This window comes from Physella acuta, unplaced genomic scaffold, assembly GCF_028476545.2.
Source record: "Physella acuta isolate Inbredline_101_S28 unplaced genomic scaffold, ASM2847654v3 ptg000079l, whole genome shotgun sequence".
NCBI classification, from domain to species: Eukaryota; Metazoa; Mollusca; class Gastropoda; family Physidae; genus Physella; species Physella acuta.
The window spans coordinates 2,420,968-2,443,340 of NW_026731599.1; the positions used below are offsets into that span (position 1 = coordinate 2,420,968).

The 22,373-nt window shown below is 38.3% G+C and overlaps 1 protein-coding gene across 1 annotated transcript in view; it reads left to right on the plus strand.

The window, feature by feature from the left end:
* The first annotated feature begins 10,287 nt into the window (after positions 1-10,287).
* LOC131955852 (neural-cadherin) overlaps positions 10,288-22,373 on the plus strand; it is a 56,415-nt gene continuing 44,329 nt past the window's right edge. The window contains exons 1-6 of the mRNA XM_059320140.1: positions 10,288-10,435; positions 16,811-17,319; positions 18,465-18,653; positions 19,293-19,399; positions 20,241-20,377; positions 21,788-21,965. Coding sequence (XP_059176123.1) covers positions 16,959-17,319; positions 18,465-18,653; positions 19,293-19,399; positions 20,241-20,377; positions 21,788-21,965 — 972 coding nt within the window. The 5' untranslated portion in view covers positions 10,288-10,435; positions 16,811-16,958. The remainder of the gene's footprint in view (positions 10,436-16,810; positions 17,320-18,464; positions 18,654-19,292; positions 19,400-20,240; positions 20,378-21,787; positions 21,966-22,373) is intronic.

The window sequence follows — 22,373 nt, forward strand, 5'->3', positions numbered from 1 at the left end:
GTTTATGGGAGATCACTCCCGGTTTATTTTTCTGGTTGGTATAACAGTAGCACACAGATGCTCCCTGCAATTATGAGGGTAGTGGTGCCAGATCATTTCAAATCAAAGCTCTAGCAGGATGTTGACATGTCACTATGTTCTAGCAGGATGTTGACATGTCACTCTCTATGTTCTAGCAGGATGTTGACATGTCACTATGTTCTAGCAGGATGTTGACATGTCACTCTCTATGTTCTAGCAGGATGTTGACATGTCACTCACTATGTTCTAGCAGGATGTTGACATGTCACTCTCTGTTCTAGCAGGATGTTGACATGTCACTCTCTATATTCTAGCAGGATGTTGACATGTCACTCTATGTTCTAGCAGGATGTTGACATGTCACTCTATGTTCTAGCAGGATGTTGACATGTCACTATGTTCTAGCAGGATGTTGACATGTCACTCTCTATGTTCTAGCAGGATGTTGACATGTTACTCTCTATGTTCTATCAGGATGTTGACATGTCACTATGTTCTAGCAGGATGTTGACATGTCACTCTCTATGTTCTAGCAGGATGTTGACATGTCACTCTCTATGTTCTAGCAGGATGTTGACATGTCACTATGTTCTAGCAGGATGTTGACATGTCACTCTATGTTCTAGCAGGATGTTGACATGTCACTCTCTATGTTCTAGCAGGATGTTGACATGTCACTCTATGTTCTAGCAGGATGTTGACATGTCACTCTCTATGTTCTAGCAGGATGTTGACATGTCACTCTCTATGTTCTAGCAGGATGTTGACATGTCACTCTCTATGTTCTAGCAGGATGTTGACATGTCACTCTCTATGTTCTAGCAGGATGTTGACATGTCACTCTCTATGTTCTAGCAGGATGTTGACATGTCACTATGTTCTAGCAGGATGTTGACATGTCACTCTATGTTCTAGCAGGATGTTGACATGTCACTCTCTATGTTCTAGCAGGATGTTGACATGTCACTATGTTCTAGCAGGATGTTGACATGTCACTATGTTCTAGCAGGATGTTGACATGTCACTCTATGTTCTAGCAGGATGTTGACATGCCACTATGTTCTAGTAGGATGTTGACATGTCACTCTATATTCTAGCAGGATGTTGACATGTCACTATGTTCTAGCAGGATGTTGACATGTCACTTTGTTCTAGCAGGATGTTGACATGTCACTATGTTCTAGCAGGATGTTGACATGTCACTCTCTATGTTCTAGCAGGATGTTGACATGTCACTATGTTCTAGCAGGATGTTGACATGTCACTCTCTATGTTCTAGCAGGATGTTGACATGTCACTATGTTCTAGCAGGATGTTGACATGTCACTCTCTATGTTCTAGCAGGATGTTGACATGTCACACTATGTTCTAGCAGGATGTTGACATGACACTCACTATGTTCTAGCAGGATGTTGACATGTCACTCTCTGTTCTAGCAGGATGTTGACATGTCACTCTCTATATTCTAGCAGGATGTTGACATGTCACTCTATGTTCTAGCAGGATGTTGACATGTCACTCTATGTTCTAGCAGGATGTTGACATGTCACTATGTTCTAGCAGGATGTTGACATGTCACTCTCTATGTTCTAGCAGGATGTTGACATGTCACTCTCTATGTTCTAGCAGGATGTTGACATGTCACTATGTTCTAGCAGGATGTTGACATGTCACTCTCTATGTTCTAGCAGGATGTTGACATGTCACTCTCTATGTTCTAGCAGGATGTTGACATGTCACTATGTTCTAGCAGGATGTTGACATGTCACTCTATGTTCTAGCAGGATGTTGACATGTCACTCTCTATGTTCTAGCAGGATGTTGACATGTCACTATGTTCTAGCAGGATGTTGACATGTCACTCTCTATGTTCTAGCAGGATGTTGACATGCCACTATGTTCTAGTAGGATGTTGACATGTCACTCTATATTCTAGCAGGATGTTGACATGTCACGATGTTCTAGCAGGATGTTGACATGTCACTCTCTATGTTCTAGCAGGATGTTGACATGTCACTATGTTCTAGCAGGATGTTGACATGTCACTCTCTATGTTCTAGCAGGATGTTGACATGTCACTATGTTCTAGCAGGATGTTGACATGTCACTCTCTATGTTCTAGCAGGATGTTGACATGTCACTATGTTCTAGCAGGATGTTGACATGTCACTCTCTATGTTCTAGCAGGATGTTGACATGCCACTATGTTCTAGTAGGATGTTGACATGTCACTCTATATTCTAGCAGGATGTTGACATGTCACTATGTTCTAGCAGGATGTTGACATGTCACTCTCTATGTTCTAGCAGGATGTTGACATGCCACTATGTTCTAGTAGGATGTTGACATGTCACTCTATATTCTAGCAGGATGTTGACATGTCACTATGTTCTAGCAGGATGTTGACATGTCACTCTCTATGTTCTAGCAGGATGTTGACATGTCACTATGTTCTAGCAGGATGTTGACATGTCACTCTCTATGTTCTAGCAGGATGTTGACATGTCACTATGTTCTAGCAGGATGTTGACATGTCACTCTCTATGTTCTAGCAGGATGTTGACATGTCACTATGTTCTAGCAGGATGTTGACATGTCACTCTCTATGTTCTAGCAGGATGTTGACATGTCACTCTCTATGTTCTAGCAGGATGTTGACATGTCACTCTCTATGTTCTAGCAGGATGTTGACATGTCACTCTCTATGTTCTAGCAGGATGTTGACATGTCACTCACTATGTTCTAGCAGGATGTTGACATGTCACTCTCTGTTCTAGCAGGATGTTGACATGTCACTCTCTATATTCTAGCAGGATGTTGACATGTCACTCTATGTTCTAGCAGGATGTTGACATGTCACTCTATGTTCTAGCAGGATGTTGACATGTCACTATGTTCTAGCAGGATGTTGACATGTCACTATGTTCTAGCAGGATGTTGACATGTCACTCTCTATGTTCTAGCAGGATGTTGACATGTCACACTCTATGTTCTAGCAGGATGTTGACATGTCACTCACTATGTTCTAGCAGGATGTTGACATGTCACTCTCTGTTCTAGCAGGATGTTGACATGTCACTCTCTATATTCTAGCAGGATGTTGACATGTCACTCTATGTTCTAGCAGGATGTTGACATGTCACTATGTTCTAGCAGGATGTTGACATGTCACTCTCTATGTTCTAGCAGGATGTTGACATGTCACTATGTTCTAGCAGGATGTTGACATGTCACTCTCTATGTTCTAGCAGGATGTTGACATGTCACTCTCTATGTTCTAGCAGGATGTTGACATGTCACTATGTTCTAGCAGGATGTTGACATGTCACTCTATGTTCTAGCAGGATGTTGACATGTCACTCTCTATGTTCTAGCAGGATGTTGACATGTCACTATGTTCTAGCAGGATGTTGACATGTCACTATGTTCTAGCAGGATGTTGACATGTCACTCTCTATGTTCTAGCAGGATGTTGACATACCACTATGTTCTAGTAAGATGTTGACATGTCACTCTATATTCTAGCAGGATGTTGACATGTCACTATGTTCTAGCAGGATGTTGACATGTCACTATGTTCTAGCAGGATGTTGACATGTCACTATGTTCTAGCAGGATGTTGACATGTCACTCTCTATGTTCTAGCAGGATGTTGACATGTCACTATGTTCTAGCAGGATGTTGACATGTCACTCTCTATGTTCTAGCAGGATGTTGACATGTCACTATGTTCTAGCAGGATGTTGACATGTCACTCTCTATGTTCTAGCAGGATGTTGACATGTCACTCACTATGTTCTAGCAGGATGTTGACATGTCACTCTCTGTTCTAGCAGGATGTTGACATGTCACTCTCTATATTCTAGCAGGATGTTGACATGTCACTCTATGTTCTAGCAGGATGTTGACATGTCACTCTATGTTCTAGCAGGATGTTGACATGTCACTATGTTCTAGCAGGATGTTGACATGTCACTCTCTATGTTCTAGCAGGATGTTGACATGTTACTCTCTATGTTCTATCAGGATGTTGACATGTCACTATGTTCTAGCAGGATGTTGACATGTCACTCTCTATGTTCTAGCAGGATGTTGACATGTCACTCTCTATGTTCTAGCAGGATGTTGACATGTCACTATGTTCTAGCAGGATGTTGACATGTCACTCTATGTTCTAGCAGGATGTTGACATGTCACTCTCTATGTTCTAGCAGGATGTTGACATGTCACTATGTTCTAGCAGGATGTTGACATGTCACTATGTTCTAGCAGGATGTTGACATGTTACTCTCTATGTTCTATCAGGATGTTGACATGTCACTATGTTCTAGCAGGATGTTGACATGTCACTCTCTATGTTCTAGCAGGATGTTGACATGTCACTCTCTATGTTCTAGCAGGATGTTGACATGTCACTATGTTCTAGCAGGATGTTGACATGTCACTCTATGTTCTAGCAGGATGTTGACATGTCACTCTCTATGTTCTAGCAGGATGTTGACATGTCACTATGTTCTAGCAGGATGTTGACATGTCACTATGTTCTAGCAGGATGTTGACATGTCACTCTATGTTCTAGCAGGATGTTGACATGCCACTATGTTCTAGTAGGATGTTGACATGTCACTCTATATTCTAGCAGGATGTTGACATGTCACTATGTTCTAGCAGGATGTTGACATGTCACTATGTTCTAGCAGGATGTTGACATGTCACTATGTTCTAGCAGGATGTTGACATGTCACTCTCTATGTTCTAGCAGGATGTTGACATGTCACTATGTTCTAGCAGGATGTTGACATGTCACTCTCTATGTTCTAGCAGGATGTTGACATGTCACTATGTTCTAGCAGGATGTTGACATGTCACTCTCTATGTTCTAGCAGGATGTTGACATGTCACACTCTATGTTCTAGCAGGATGTTGACATGACACTCACTATGTTCTAGCAGGATGTTGACATGTCACTCTCTATATTCTAGCAGGATGTTGACATGTCACTCTATGTTCTAGCAGGATGTTGACATGTCACTCTATGTTCTAGCAGGATGTTGACATGTCACTCTCTATGTTCTAGCAGGATGTTGACATGTCACTATGTTCTAGCAGGATGTTGACATGTCACTCTCTATGTTCTAGCAGGATGTTGACATGTCACTCTCTATGTTCTAGCAGGATGTTGACATGTCACTATGTTCTAGCAGGATGTTGACATGTCACTCTCTATGTTCTAGCAGGATGTTGACATGTCACTCTCTATGTTCTAGCAGGATGTTGACATGTCACTCTCTGTTCTAGCAGGATGTTGACATGTCACTCTCTATATTCTAGCAGGATGTTGACATGTCACTCTCTGTTCTAGCAGGATGTTGACATGTCACTCTCTATATTCTAGCAGGATGTTGACATGTCACTCTATGTTCTAGCAGGATGTTGACATGTCACTCTATGTTCTAGCAGGATGTTGACATGTCACTATGTTCTAGCAGGATGTTGACATGTCACTCTCTATGTTCTAGCAGGATGTTGACATGTTACTCTCTATGTTCTATCAGGATGTTGACATGTCACTATGTTCTAGCAGGATGTTGACATGTCACTCTCTATGTTCTAGCAGGATGTTGACATGTCACTCTCTATGTTCTAGCAGGATGTTGACATGTCACTATGTTCTAGCAGGATGTTGACATGTCACTCTATGTTCTAGCAGGATGTTGACATGTCACTCTCTATGTTCTAGCAGGATGTTGACATGTCACTCTCTATGTTCTAGCAGGATGTTGACATGTCACTCTCTATGTTCTAGCAGGATGTTGACATGTCACTCTCTATGTTCTAGCAGGATGTTGACATGTCACTATGTTCTAGCAGGATGTTGACATGTCACTCTATGTTCTAGCAGGATGTTGACATGTCACTCTCTATGTTCTAGCAGGATGTTGACATGTCACTATGTTCTAGCAGGATGTTGACATGTCACTATGTTCTAGCAGGATGTTGACATGTCACTCTCTATGTTCTAGCAGGATGTTGACATGCCACTATGTTCTAGTAAGATGTTGACATGTCACTCTATATTCTAGCAGGATGTTGACATGTCACTATGTTCTAGCAGGATGTTGACATGTCACTATGTTCTAGCAGGATGTTGACATGTCACTATGTTCTAGCAGGATGTTGACATGTCACTCTCTATGTTCTAGCAGGATGTTGACATGTCACTATGTTCTAGCAGGATGTTGACATGTCACTCTCTATGTTCTAGCAGGATGTTGACATGTCACTATGTTCTAGCAGGATGTTGACATGTCACTCTCTATGTTCTAGCAGGATGTTGACATGTCACTATGTTCTAGCAGGATGTTGACATGTCACTCTCTATGTTCTAGCAGGATGTTGACATGTCACTATGTTCTAGCAGGATGTTGACATGTCACTATGTTCTAGCAGGATGTTGACATGTCACTCTCTATGTTCTAGCAGGATGTTGACATGTCACTATGTTCTAGCTGGATGTTGACATGTCACTATGTTCTAGCAGGATGTTGACATGTCACTCTATGTTCTAGCTGGATGTTGACATGTCACTCTCTATGTTCTAGCAGGATGTTGACATGTCACTCTCTATGTTCTAGCAGGATGTTGACATGTCACTCTCTATGTTCTAGCAGGATGTTGACATGTCACTCTCTATGTTCTAGCAGGATGTTGACGTCACTATGTTCTAGCAGGATGTTGACATGTCACTCTATGTTCTAGCAGGATGTTGACATGTCACTCTCTATGTTCTAGCAGGATGTTGACATGTCACTATGTTCTAGCAGGATGTTGACATGTCACTATGTTCTAGCAGGATGTTGACATGTCACTCTCTATGTTCTAGCAGGATGTTGACATGCCACTATGTTCTAGTAGGATGTTGACATGTCACTCTTTATTCTAGCAGGATGTTGACGTGTCACTATGTTCTAGCAGGATGTTGACATGTCACTATGTTCTAGCAGGATGTTGACATGTCACTCTCTATGTTCTAGCAGGATGTTGACATGTCACTCTCTATGTTCTAGCAGGATGTTGACATGTCACTATGTTCTAGCAGGATGTTGACATATCACTCTCTATGTTCTAGCAGGATGTTGACATGTCACTCTCTATGTTCTAGCAGGATGTTGACATGTCAATATGTTCTAGTAGGATGTTGACATGTCACTCTATATTCTAGCAGGATGTTGACATGTCACTCTATGTTCTAGCAGGATGTTGACATATCACTCTCTATGTTCTAGCAGGATGTTGACATGTCACTCTCTATGTTCTAGCAGGATGTTGACATGTCACTCTCTATGTTCTAGCAGGATGTTGACATGTCACTATGTTCTAGCAGGATGTTGACATGTCACTATGTTCTAGCAGGATGTTGACATGTCACTATGTTCTAGCAGGATGTTGACATGTCACTCTCTATGTTCTAGCTGGATGTTGACATGTCACTCTCTATGTTCTAGCAGGATGTTGACATGTCACTCTGTGTTCTAGCAGGATGTTGACATGTCACTATGTTCTAGCAGGATGTTGACATGTCACTATGTTCTAGCAGGATGTTGACATGTCACTCTCTGTGTTCTAGCAGGATGTTGACATGTCACTATGTTCTAGCAGGATGTTGACATGTCACTCTCTATGTTCTAGCAGGATGTTGACATGTCACTATGTTCTAGCAGGATGTTGACATGTCACTCTCTATGTTCTAGCAGGATGTTGTCATGTCACTATGTTCTAGCAGGATGTTGACATGTCACTCTCTGTTCTAGCAGGATGTTGACATGTCGCTATGTTCTAGCAGGATGTTGACATGTCACTATGTTCTAGCAGGATGTTGACATGTCACTATGTTCTAGCAGGATGTTGACATGTCACTATGTTCTAGCAGGATGTTGACATGTCACTCTCTATGTTCTAGCAGGATGTTGACATGTCACTATGTTCTAGCAGGATGTTGACATGTCACTATGTTTTTTATGTCACTAAGTTTTTTTTTCAGTTTCGTTTTAGATATATTTTCAGAAATATAAATACACATACACATTACATGTGTACGTGGCATATATTTAAATTAGGCCTACTCCCTTTTTTCCCTAGGGGGTGGGGTGACACATCATATCTAGCGACATTACTGTTATAATGTACTAGTACTGCAGTAGTGGTTACAAAAATCAATGTTAGAACTAAACACAATCCCTTGTCTATTAATTGTATTACCAAAGGGAGGTAACTCTTCTGGAAGAATACTTTTTACTTTTTGTTGTTGCTTCACTTGTCATATAAGTTGGCTCTAAATAAACGTTATAGTCACACGCTTTTATATTATATTCACCAAATAGAAGAAAACAAAATGATTTTCTTCAAACAAAAATATCCTAGTTGAAACCCTAGTTGTTGTGTCATCTACGTGTCAAGTGTGGGCAAAGACAAAAGAACGACAGAAGAATGAAGTTAAAATAATATTAAAAGCTTGAAGAAATTGAACACAATTACAAGTTGATTTTTTAACCCATAGATCTAGAGCTATTTACGTTTTATTAACAGTATTACTACTTCGTTGTTTTAAATTCGAAATAAATTCTGTACCAGCCCATTGTCAATCCAGTGACATAGGCTATAGGTTAAGATCTAGGTCTAAAACGTTTATTTAAAGAAAAAGATTGGTCTCTATAAGTTGAATATTTAGATTATAGATCTAATCTAGTAAGCCTACACACAGTGTCGTCGTTAAGTCGGGTGTCACCCGGTGCGGCACCTCATCATGTCACCCCCCCCCCCACCAAGAAAAAAAATATATATAGATGTATAATTTAAATCTATACGCATGTATCATATGTATATGTATTTTTATACCGTCTTTCCTCGGGGTCTATTTAAATATTTTGAAGCTCCAAATTTTGGGCTAAATTACGAACTCCATGGCAACCAAAGAGATTTTTATTCAACGTTTGAATCCGCTAGAAGTTATTAATCTTTTTACAAGCTTTTATTTAGTTCTCAACGTATGTTTTTTGTGGGTTTGTGGCTAATCTTGTAACTCAATTTTGACCCACTTCTAATGCAACGATTTCGTTCAAACTTTCCAGATACGTTCCGATTTCATCAGTACAGTTTCTTCCAGACTTTTTTCTCCGGGGGTGGGGGGTGGGGGGCGGACTAAAATTTTCGGGGGGGGGGGGGGGGCGTACATTGTTAAAAGTATATAGTTCCTATAGAATTTTCATTTCGTTTGGGGGGGGGGGGGGGGAGGGTTAGACTTTCTTCGGTAGCCCCCCCCCCCCCCAACCCCGGAAATTTAAGTAGGCCTACATGTTTAATAATTATAATAGTCATTAAAATTAATTACACGGTTTCGGCACTTAAAAGAAAGTCTACCCCCCCCCCCCCGAAAAAGATGGAATTTATATAGAAAATATTTACTTTTAACAGTGTCGACCCCCCCCCCCCCCCACCGGAAATTTTAGTCCGCCCCCCTCCCGAAAATTTCAAGTAAATAAAAATTGTAATATGAATTGATTAAAATACTCTATGTTGACAGATTTCAGACAAGATTTTGGAAAAATATCGTATTTTATGAAAAATTCAACTGCTATTTTGAGGGGGGGGGGGGTTGTAGGCTGAGATGTAGCGTCAGTTTAGGTGGTCTGTTTTTTGTGACAATGTGTGACGGAGGGGAGGGGGGGGGGTAAATCTTCAAAAAAAGCGTGACGTCATTTATGGATGACCCCATATCGCGAGCTACTGAATGTAAATATTTTTAGTCGTGTCAACTTCATAAATTAGGAATCACTTAAAAGTAGAAAATAAAACACATAAAAAACTTTATAGCGACAAGCTTTCTTTAATAAAATCTTTATTTTTCAATCTTGATCTTACGAATTCTTTATTAATTAAAAAAAATACAAATTCGAACTAGACGTAGAAAGACTAAACCTAGATTCTAGATCTAGATCTATGTCTTTGAATTTGGTTCTTTTTATTATTAAAGGCGACAAAAAAATCACAACGGTAATTTCTCTATGTGACAAAGTTATTTCATTAAAATTGGCCTGCCTTCGGCGAAAAAACAATATTGGTGACTAACTAAATGTCCATGCCTCGACTTTTCCCAAAAATGTTTTCATAACCAGTCAGCCATGAAATCCCTTCCTCAAGTTGTGTCTAGCAGACACAGTGACGTAAGCGAGAGGACGGCGTTAAACAGGAAGTCACCTCGTACAGGTACTGAAACATTCTGGTTCGGCCATTTGAATTCAGTCACCGCTGGATTTACCTTGAGTGACCCGACGGCAGTTTTATCGTATTTCACATCAACGTTTCAAAAGCTGGGATTTCTTTTCAAAGATGTAACTTTCACCAGACATAAACTCAGGTAGGTGCCCTAATTTGACGTATCAAGCAGGTATCAAGTCCTACCTTTGTTTTGATTGAGTTCATGATCGGACCAGTCGTAGGGTCGCAGCTGCTGTCACATACGGAAGTGAATGTATCACTTTCTAGAGTTCTAGAGTCTATGTGCTAGTCTAGATCTATGTACTAGATCTATGTATGTAAAGATCTACCAACCATCAAATGAACTGCCTGCTTTGGTCCACACAACAAGTACATTGGGATGATATTTAGAATCGACCCTTTGAATCCCGGACAGATCGTCCCCCCGGCGTGGCCTCAACCAACCGGCGGGCTCGTTGCATTGAGTTAAATATAAACTCAAAACAATAATAATATAAACAATCTCCTTTCGGTCGGTCAGGCCACACTACTTTACAACATATTAAGGTACATAAACATGTCAGTAAGTTTGTTTCACATGATTAACTATTTATTACTATAATCTTCAGTCTATAGGCCTAGATCTAATATAAAAATACTAAAAATAGTACATGTCACATGTGAACATAGTACATAGATCTACTAGATTCTAGATCTAAATAGATCTACTTGGCAGTAGATCTTGAATCTAATCTAGTTCTTGTAGAAACTAGTACTATCTAGTAGGTTCATGACTTTTGTTATATTTCACAAAGTATGAGATTAACCAAAATATCAGGTCACCAAATATCAAATAAAATAATCATAAAAAAAAATCCAGTAACAAAGACCTTTTTTCCATTTATATCTAGATCTAGTTATTAATTATTCCATTCTTGGCAACTAGTTTGATGAGTTATAAGTAGTAGTGTAGGGCTACAGCGGATCATGACTCGAATCAAATGACAGAAAGTTTGAAAATTTAGTTGTGTGATGAGTGACAACTAGATCTAGATGGAAAAAAGGCCTACGTGTTGTAGTTCTTTGTTACTGGATTTTGGTGGTAATAGTAGAGTAAACTGATACAGGAAAAGGATAAGATTTGAACACATATAGCCTACACACATGACCTGATATTCTCTGTGCGTCAGTGTATGTGTGTGTGGGGGGGGGGGGTGTACCACATCTACACACATGACATTCTGTGGTATGGGGGGATACTCTAAAATGTCTAACTACACCTGCTGTGAATATATATATATATATATATACGCATATATATATATATATATATATATATATATATATATATATATATATATATATATATATATATATATACGCATATATATATATATGTATATATATATATATATATATATATATATATATATATATATATACGCATATATATATATATATATATATATATATATATATATATATATATATATATATATATATATATATATATATATATACGCATATATATATATATATATATATATATATATATATATATATATATATATATATATATATATATATATATATATATACGCATATATATATATATATACGCATATATATATATATATATATATATATATATATATATATATATATATATATATATATATATATATATATATATATATGTATATATATATATATATATGTATATATATATATATATATGTATATATATATATATATATGTATATATATATATATATATATATGTATATATATATGTATATATATGTATATATATATATATATATGTATATATATATATATATATAGAGAGAGAGAGAGAGAGAGAGAGGGGGGGGGAGATAGTGTGTGTATCGGCCTACAAAGACCTATAATTTAAATATATGGCACATACGCGTACATCTATGTGTTTATCTATAGCCTGTTAATAATACAGTTGCATATAGCATTGTTTTCTCTACAGTTAGCCCGTTTACGTTATGATGTCAACCCAACCCTCTTGTAATAATTGTCACTATAAAAAAATACTAACTTTAATTAATCATCAATGGATGTGTCCATGTGGACGTCCATGAACTTAACATCAGAAGTGAAACAAGTATAAAACTTGTACCTTGCGAGTACAAAGTGAAATTAAGATGAAAGGGTTCGTGTTTAGAAATAAAAAAAAAACATATCCAAATTTGTAAATAAACCACTGTATTTATACCTTTACTGGGGTCTTCCATAGAATAGGTGACGTCATAGTTTTAAACGATTTTTTTTCTCCCCCCCCCCCCCCATTCAACGTCACACATCAGCACAACAAGCCTGGACCAAACATGAAGTGACGTCACATCTCAGCCTATCACGTTCTCAAAACTTTTTAAAAAATAGACGGTAATTTTTTTCTTAAATATTTACTGAGCACAGTCAACGTTGTAGAGGTCCATTTTAATATATTTTTTTTAATTATAAAAAAAAAACGACCTACGTACAGCATCGAACACATAGGCCTACACAAAGTGTTTGATTTTTGGCATGAGATTTTGGTTTTTTGTGGGGAAAATCAATCAGATAAAAAAGGCATTTATACTTAGACGTTTAAATCATACTAGTTTTTCTCTATACTTACTATATTCTATATTACCGAAAATATGAAATCCGAATATCAGTTAATAGGTTTTGAATGTATGTGGACGTACACAACTGGGGGGAGGGGGGTTGTTGAAAGGGGACGCGCGTGAGTCCGGATTTTGTGGGTGTTATAAAATGGTGACCGCTTGGTGACAAAAACACCGAGAATATCGATGTTTTGATATGTTCATTGGCAGATTAAGGGTTTTGTTTTTTTCCTTTAACAGAGTTATAGTGTCAGATTACTGCTATTGCTACGTTCATATCTTCAAGATCTCTACATTTATGTGACAGAACCAAGTCACTCAGTGCTTTGTTGGTTGTCTTTCTGTTGGTCGATGTAGAATTGGTCGTCTTTCTGTTGGTCGATCTAGAATTGGTTGTCTTTCTGTTGGTCGATGTAGAATTAGTCGTCTTTCTGTTGGTCGATGTAGAATTGGTCGTCTTTCTGTTGGTCGATGTAGAATTGGTCGTCTTTCTGTTTGTCATCTCTAAGTTAGTCGATGTCGAATTGGTCGATGTCGAGTTGGTCATCTTTCTGTTGGTCGATGTCGAGTTGGTCGTCTTTCTGGTGGTCGATTTCGAGTTGTTCGCCACTGGTTTAACCGATTCAGTACTATGACAACATTGAGACAACAAACTGTCAAGAGCTCACACAGGTCTAGTTATCACATACTTGTGTATTAATTGTATACTGCGAGAACTTCTGCAGAAAAGATAAAAAGTGTATTAGAATAATTGTTAAAAATCGAAATCACTTTGTCAACTATCTTGTGCTATTGTTTTATTGCCTTGTCCTAAAACAGGCTCATTACATTCTGTAACTGTTAATCCGCCACGAGTGCACCACTTTATTTAATCCTCCACCGTGTCCTTCTTTATTTAATCCACCGTGTACTACTTTATTTAATCCTCCACCGTGTACCACTTTATTTAATCCTCCACCGTATACTACTTTATTTAATCATCCCAGTCTTTCACGTGGCCTCTGGTCAAACGGTTGATGTTAACTTTATAATCACGTGATCTGGTCAAACGTTTGATGTTAACTTTATAATCACGTGATCTGGTCAAACGTTTGATGTTAACTTTATGCAATTCCGAAGATCGATGACACAAAGAATAAAGCCGTCATAATCTAAAAATAACCGGCTTGAATTTTCTACCTTTCCGCTCTATGACTTTCTCTTATCAGATTTGCCCCTAAGGGTGCGGCAGAGCCCTGGCGAATGACTTGAATAATCACTACACGCACTTATTGTGCAGCACTTACAACGAGGTAGTATTCGATTTGTGAGAGGTCCGTGTCACACACTGTGTAGGCTACAGGTTGTGCGAGCTTTGGGGATGAATCACCTGCTTACTTTTATGGCCAGTCTTTAGGCGGACTTAAAATATTTGAACTGGTGGCTGATATGGAGAGAAGAATGCATGAATAGCAGACGTGGGAAACAGCAGCATAGCTTGTACAAACTGTCACAATGTTGCTCGCTGGTGTCAGTTGATAACTTTGGTCGGTTGGTTCATAAAGTCAGGACCACAACTGTCCCTAACACCATTAGATTTGATCGTTTGGTCCCCAACACTGTAACATTAGATCATTTGGTCCCCAACACTGTAACATTAGATCATATGGTCCCCAACACTGTAACATTAGATCATTTGATCCCCAACACTGTAACATTAGATCATATGGTCCCCAACACTGTAACATTAGATCATTTGATCCCCAACACTAAAATTTGATAATTTGGTCCCAACACTAACATTTGATGATTTGGTCCCCAACATTAGATCATTGTAAGTTTCGAACATGGCTCTTTTAAACAGCTTTCTTTTTCAGTAACTGGCTTTATTCTTAAAATTCTGTGTAGACTTCCTCATTGTTGGCTTTTTGTAGCTTGTCCTAATTACTCTATTCTGGGCAGGGTTGATTTTTTTTTGCTTCATCCATGACGTCACGCTTTTTTGACGATTTTTACCCCCCCCCTTTCCGCACCGTCATACATCGTCACAAAAAGTCAGATCCCTCCAATGACGTTATAAATATACCTCAGCCTCAAAATCGCAGTTAAAAAATTTTTCCAAGCATCAATTTATTTCTAAAATATTGAATGAGATCGTTAACCATTTCCTTCCATTTTGTCCGATCTCCGGCTATTAATTTTGCAATTTCCCAACACATTCCTGTTTGCTTCAGTTCTTTGAGAAGACTCCGCCTCCAGGTCTGTCTTGGGCGCTCTCTCCTGCTTTCCCTGGGGGTTCCACTCAAGCACATGGCGTGTAACATTTGTGTGAGCCTTTCGCAGTGTGTGACCCACCCAGCGCCACTTTCTCCTTCTTATTTGCACACCCAAAGGCTCCTGCCTAGCTTTCCTCCATAGTTCCAAGTTCGGCACTTTGTCCTGCCACCTCAATTTCAAAATCTGTTTAAGGCATGGGTTCCCAAACTAGGATGGAACCCCAGGGGGTCGCAAAGGGTTTTTTGAGGTTGCCTACTGGTACTCTAAAACAAAACAAATATTTAGAAGAATATCTGAAATTCAGCTTTACTAACATCACAGGAAATGGAATAGAGAAGAAACAATGCTTACTGTGAAAAGTTGTTCTCAGTCATGAGTCTATGAAACCTTCAAAACTAAAACATCAATTTGAGACTAGTCATTCAGAACACACCAAAAAGATATGGAGTTCTTTCGTCGTCAGAGACTTGATCGAACAGGAAGTTTTTACCATGAAATTAATTCTTGGGGGTTCCAGTGCAGTAAAGATGCAACAAATAACTCTGTCTAATAATACTATTCAGCGGCTTATAGCAGCAGACATTTCTGCAGATGTTAAAGAACAAATTTTTAATAAAATCAAGCTTTTGCCATTGTTTGTTTTTCAAGTTGGTGAAATCACAGACATGAGTTTGTTTTGCAGTTGCTTGTCTATGTGAAATATATTTATTCAGATGATAGCAAAGAAGAGTTGCTATTTTGTGAAGATATCACAGAGAAAATAATTTTTTTTTGAAAATGGATGATTAAAATGGGAAAACAGCTGTCGGGTTTGTATGATTCACTGGTATACCCACGTCAGCAAGACTCTTCCGACTCCATAGCTAATAAAAGTAGTAAATTATATTAAATCTGAGGCATTTGTTCATGAAGGTCTGTCTCTGCTCTGCCTGCCTTGGAGACTCTCCATGTCTCTGCTCCACATAGCTAAACTGCCTTGACATTTGAGTTAAGTATCCTAATTTTTGTTGTGTTGGCGATGGCTCTTATTTCACCAACCAGTCTATTTCACCAACCAGTCTATTTCACCAACCTGTCTATTTCACCAACCTGTCTATTTCACCAACCTGTCTATTTCACCAACCGGTCTATTTCACCAACCGGTCTATTTCACCAACCTGTCTATTTCACCAACCAGTCTATTTCACCAACCTGTCTATTTCACCAACCTGTCTATTTCACCAACTGGTCTATTTCACCAACCTGTCTATTTCACCAACCTGTCTATTTCACCAACCTGTCTATTTCACCAACCAGTCTATTTCACCAACCTGTCTATTTCACCAACCTATTTCACCAACCTGTCTATTTCACCAACCGGTCTATTTCACCAACCTGTCTATTTCACCAACCAGTCTATTTCATCTAAGACTTTAAGGAAAGTTTGTGATAATGGGCCATAGTGTGTAAGCCAAAAGCACCCCCCCCCCTCCCCAAGTCTAGCTGTCAGCTTACTGTAAACTTTATTGCTTTATGGTCCAAGCTAAAACTGAATTATAAACACAGAATGGTTACAGAGAAACATTTATAGTGCTGACTTTTTCATGCTTCAACTCTTGTATATTTGATGTGTTAGTATATGTGTTACTCTTTTGTTTCAGATTGTCAGCACACTGACCGGCCTTTCTTAGCAGCTGACCAGCCTACTGACCAGCTGACCAGCCTACTGACCAGCTGACCGGCCTACTGAGCAGCTGACCAGCCTACTGAGCAGCTTAGTCTCAGTGGTCACTGACCTGCTGACCAAATATGGGAAGGTCAGCCCAGTCTCACTTGACCCCAGCAGTCCTATTGTTGCTGTTGTGCTGCCAGTCATACAGTGCAGCCTCCAGACTTAGGAGGGCAGTGACCAACGTCACCTACACCAGCTCACCTATTGCTGAAAATGTTAACAACGATGTTACACTTTTTGACCTGAACACTGTTGCTCCTAACAGGAGATTTGAAGTGACTGATAACTCAGCCAAAAAATCCAACATGTTCTCCACCGCGAATGGCAGGCTGACACTCAGCCCCTCACTATCCGCCACAGACAGGAAGCTGCTGGACTATGACAAGTATCCAGATTTTTTTGTATTTGTCAGAGCTACCAATATATCAGATCCTAATGGTAATTTTTTAAAGTCTTTTTAAACTGTTCCAGCTTTTTAAAGTCTTCCAACTTTTTTAAGTCTTCCAACTTTTTTGACTGTTCCAACTTTTTAAAGTCTTCCAACTTATTAAACTGTTCAAACTTTTTAAAGTCTTCCAACTTTTAATGTTTATGAAAAGTTACCACCAGATCCTAATGGTAACTTATATTATGTCCTATGGTGATCCAATGAAAAATTTAATTGAACTTAACTAAGGAGCTTTGAAAAATAATTAAACATAACTATGTAGCTAGAAAAAAAATGCTACAATCATACTATAAAAATCAATCGATCACAATCTTTATGAACAATGTTAAAAACAAATTGATATCACTGAAAATCACTAATATCCAGTCCTCAAATCTACATACACAATTATACAAACAGTTATTATTTTAAATTTACTGCCTGTTAATCAAAACATATGGGGTTGATGTGGTCTAGTCTGTAAAGCTCATGGTTTCTAAACCCAAAAGTCTCAAGTTTGAACTCATGGGCAGATGAGGCTTGATAGCTGGGGATAATAACTCTTGTAGGAGAAATTATTCCAAAATTGAATAACTGCTGCCTTGTAGTTTGTTCTTGGTTGAACAAAGGCTATAGATGATAGAAGCAAGCTGAAAAAGAAAAGGAGGCGCATAAAAAGTTTACACGAAATACTTAATTATTTTGGAAAGAATCCCTTCCAAATATAAGAAAAATTAAGAATGAAAAATAAGAATCAAGCATTTGTGTAATTATGTAACTAGAAGATTTACTTCCACTGTTAATTCTGATTGTCTGGGTAACTGAATTCCATGATTCACATAAAAAAATGTTGTCCCACATCTCTCCCCACTTCAAATGTTATTACAAAAAGCTGTTTTTTTAAACACATTATATCCCATCTAGAAACCCTTTGAATGAAATGTCCTGAAATTTATTTTCACCAACCACTACACATCAACAGCTACACATCAACCACTACACATCAACCACTACACACCAACCACTACACATCAACCACTACACATCAACCACTACACATCAACAACTACACATCAACCACTACACACCAATCATTACACATAACAACTACACATCAACCACTACATACCAAATTCCTCCTCTTGTTTCCACGCAGATATCTTGCAGATGAGCATTGTGCTGAAGTTGACAAACGTTGATGATGAGCCACCAGTAATAACAAACAAACCACAGCCCTACCTGGCCACACTTTCCACCTCTGCAGCACCTGGCACTGTGGTCTACATGCTGACCGCTAGTGACCCAGATTCAGATCTTACAAGATTAAAGTTTGAGATCAAAAGTCGTAAGTGTACATGCAGATCTATGTCTGTAAGTGTTTGTGCAAATCTATGTCTGTAAGTGTATGTGCAGATCTATGTAAGTGTATGTGCAGATCTATGTAAGTGTATGTGCAGATCTATGTCTGTAAGTGTATGTGCAGATCTATGTCTGTAAGTGTTTGTGCTGATCTATGTCTGTAAGTGTATGTGTAATCTGTCTGTAAGTGTATGTGCAGATCTATGTAAGTGTATGTGCAGATCTATGTCTGTAAGTGTATGTGCAGATCTATGTCTGTAAGTGTATGTGCAGATCTATGTCTGTAAGTGTATGTGCAGATCTATGTCTGTAAGTGTATGTGCAGATCTATGTCTGTAAGTGTATGTGCAGATCTATGTCTGTAAGTGTATGTGCAGATCTATGTAAGTGTATGTGCAGATCTATGTCTGTAAGTGTATGTGCAGATCTATGTAAGTGTATGTGCAGATCTATGTCTGTAAGTGTATGTGCAGATCTATGTCTGTAAGTGTATGTGCAGATCTATGTCTGTAAGTGTATGTGCAGATCTATGTCTGTAAGTGTGTAACTTCAAGTCTCAGGAAATCACAGCACGTGTCAGCTAAGTTTTGATTGACAGCTGTGACCTAATTTTTCTTTTTGACAGAATCTCCCTCTACCAGCCCCAGCAGATTTATCCTGGGCCAAACTGACGGGATCCTAAAGACTGTGGGGGAGGCGCCCTTTACAGCTGGGATAGAGTTCACTGTCACGGTAATGACACATTACATGTACTGTCACGGTAATGACACATTACATGTACTGTCACGGTAATGACACATTACATGTACTGTCACGGTAATGACACATTACATGTACTGTCACGGTAATGACACATTACACATGTACTGTCACGGTAATGACACATTACATGTACTGTCACGGTAATGACACATTACATGTACTGTCATGGTAATGACACATTACACATGTATTGTCATGGTAATGACACATTACACATGTACTGTCATGGTAATGACACATGTACTGTCATGGTAATGACACATGTACTGTCATGGTAATGACACATTACATGTACTGTCATGGTAATGACACATTACATGTACTGTCATGGTAATGACACATGTACTGTCACGGTAATGAGGCATGACACATGTACTGTCACAGTAATGACACATGTACTGTCATGGTAATGACACATTACATGTACTGTCATGGTAATGACACATGTACTGTCACGGTAATGAGACATGACACATGTACTGTCACTGGTAATGACACATGTACTGTCACGGTAATGAGACATGACACATGTATTGACCATCCACATACAAACAGAGGTGACCACAAACAAATCTGGTGGCTTAACAAATAATCTTTGAATTTTTAATGACAAATGTAATTAAATTTGATTAAAAATTAGATATTCTTGCTTTTTCTGAGGAGAAAAATATAACTGGAAAGCTTAAATAAAAACTCAGACACTGTAAACTAAATAAAAGCTTTTAATTGAAAAACTGTCTTGTAATAAATAATTCAGCTGATTTTGATTGGTTTATAAAGTAATGAGGATTTAATTGATTGACCACTACAGATATCTGTAACTGATCCGGCAAACAACATGCTGACGGCAGATATCAAAGTTTTGATTGGTCAAAGACCCCCGCAGTTCTTCTCTACTACATACACTGGTCAAATCTATGAAAGTGTTAAACCAGAGGACCATAACAGGTATGTCATACTCAGTAAAATTAAATGATTGTGTACTTGTCAATTCTGTGTACATCTTGGTCAGTAAAATGAAATGATTGTGTACTTGTCAATTCTGTGTACATCTTGGTCAGTAAAATGAAATGATTGTGTACTTGTCAATTCTGTGTACATCTTGGTCAGTAAAATGAAATGATTGTGTACTTGTCAATTCTGTGTACATCTTGGTCAGTAAAATGAAATGATTGTGTACTTGTCAATTCTGTGTACATCTTGGTCAGTAAAATGAAATGATTGTGTACTTGTCAATTCTGTGTACATCTTGGTCAGTAAAATGAAATGATTGTGTACTTGTCAATTCTGTGTACATCTTGGTCAGTAAAATGAAATGATTGTGTACTTGTCAATTCTGTGTACATCTTGGTCAGTAAAATGAAATGATTGTGTACTTGTCAATTCTGTGTACATCTTGGTCAGTAAAATGAAATGATTGTGTACTTGTCAATTCTGTGTACATCTTGGTCAGTAAAATGAAATGATTGTGTACTTGTCAATGCTGTGTACATCTTGGTCAGTAAAATGAAATGATTGTGTACTTGTCAATTCTGTGTACATCTTGGTCAGTAAAATGAAATGATTGTGTACTTGTCAATTATGTGTACATCTTGGTCAGTAAAATGCAATGATTGTGTACTTGTCAATTCTGTGTACATCTTGGTCAGTAAAATGAAATGATTGTGTACTTGTCAATTCTGTGTACATCTTGGTCAGTAAAATGAAATGATTGTGTACTTGTCAATGCTGTGTACATCTTGGTCAGTAAAATGAAATGATTGTGTACTTGTCAATTCTGTGTACATCTTGGTCAGTAAAATGCAATGATTGTGTACTTGTCAATGCTGTGTACATCTTGGTCAGTAAAATGCAATGATTGTGTACTTGTCAATTCTGTGTACATCTTGGTCAGTACAATGCAATGATTGTGTACTTGTCAATGCTGTGTACATCTTGGTCAGTAAAATGAAATGATTGTGTACTTGTCAATGCTGTGTGTGGTATGTGTACTAGCTAGTGTGGCAACCACTTGATCCATCAACTGCTTTCTTCATATTTATCCAAATGTTTCATGTCAAATTATTTAAATTCATTTATTTTATTTTATTTAATAGATTTTATAGACAGATGTAGCTTTTTCTGCTTCCCCTTTGTCACACTCCCTCCCCCCCCCCCCCATGCTTTGGAACATTATCTGCCAATATTTTCCATCAAATGATTTTTACAAAAGTAAAAAGGATAAGAAGAGTCTGAGGTGTCAGGAGGGGACACCATTGCGAAAGTTGCAAAATTTGAAGAAGAAATATGGTAGCATCATTTACCCATGTGTTTCAGGGTTCTAGATGAATTGTAGCATCATTTACCCATGTGTTTCAGGGTTCTAGAGATGAATGGTAGCATCCTTGTTGTGAGTGTCAAGCAGTTTCAGACGGGTCCAGTCCAGTTGTTGCTTGCTGACCAGAGCTCAAGTCAGCCATATGCACAATACTTTGACAACCCATCTGTAGTGTCTGTTGCAAACTCAGTTTACTCATTTAATATTCAGGGGGGAAAGGTCAGTCTGTCACAAACTCAGTTCACTCATTTAATATTCAGGGGGGAAAGGTCAGTCTGTCACAAACTCAGTTCACTCATTTAATATTCAGGGGGAAAGGTCAGTCACAAACTCAGTTCACTCATTTAATATTCAGGGGGAAAGGTCAGTCACAAACTCAGTTCACTCATTTAATATTCAGGGGGGAAAGGTCAGTCTCAAACTCAGTTTAGTCATTTAATACTCAGGGGGGAAAGGTCAGTCACAAAATCAGTTCACTTATTTAATATTAAGGGGGGAAAGGTCAGTCACAAACTCAGTTCACTCATTTAATATTCAGGGGGGAAAGGTCAGTCACAAACTCAGTTCACTCATTTAATATTCAGGGGGGAAAGGTCAATCACAAACTCAGTTCACTCATTTAATATT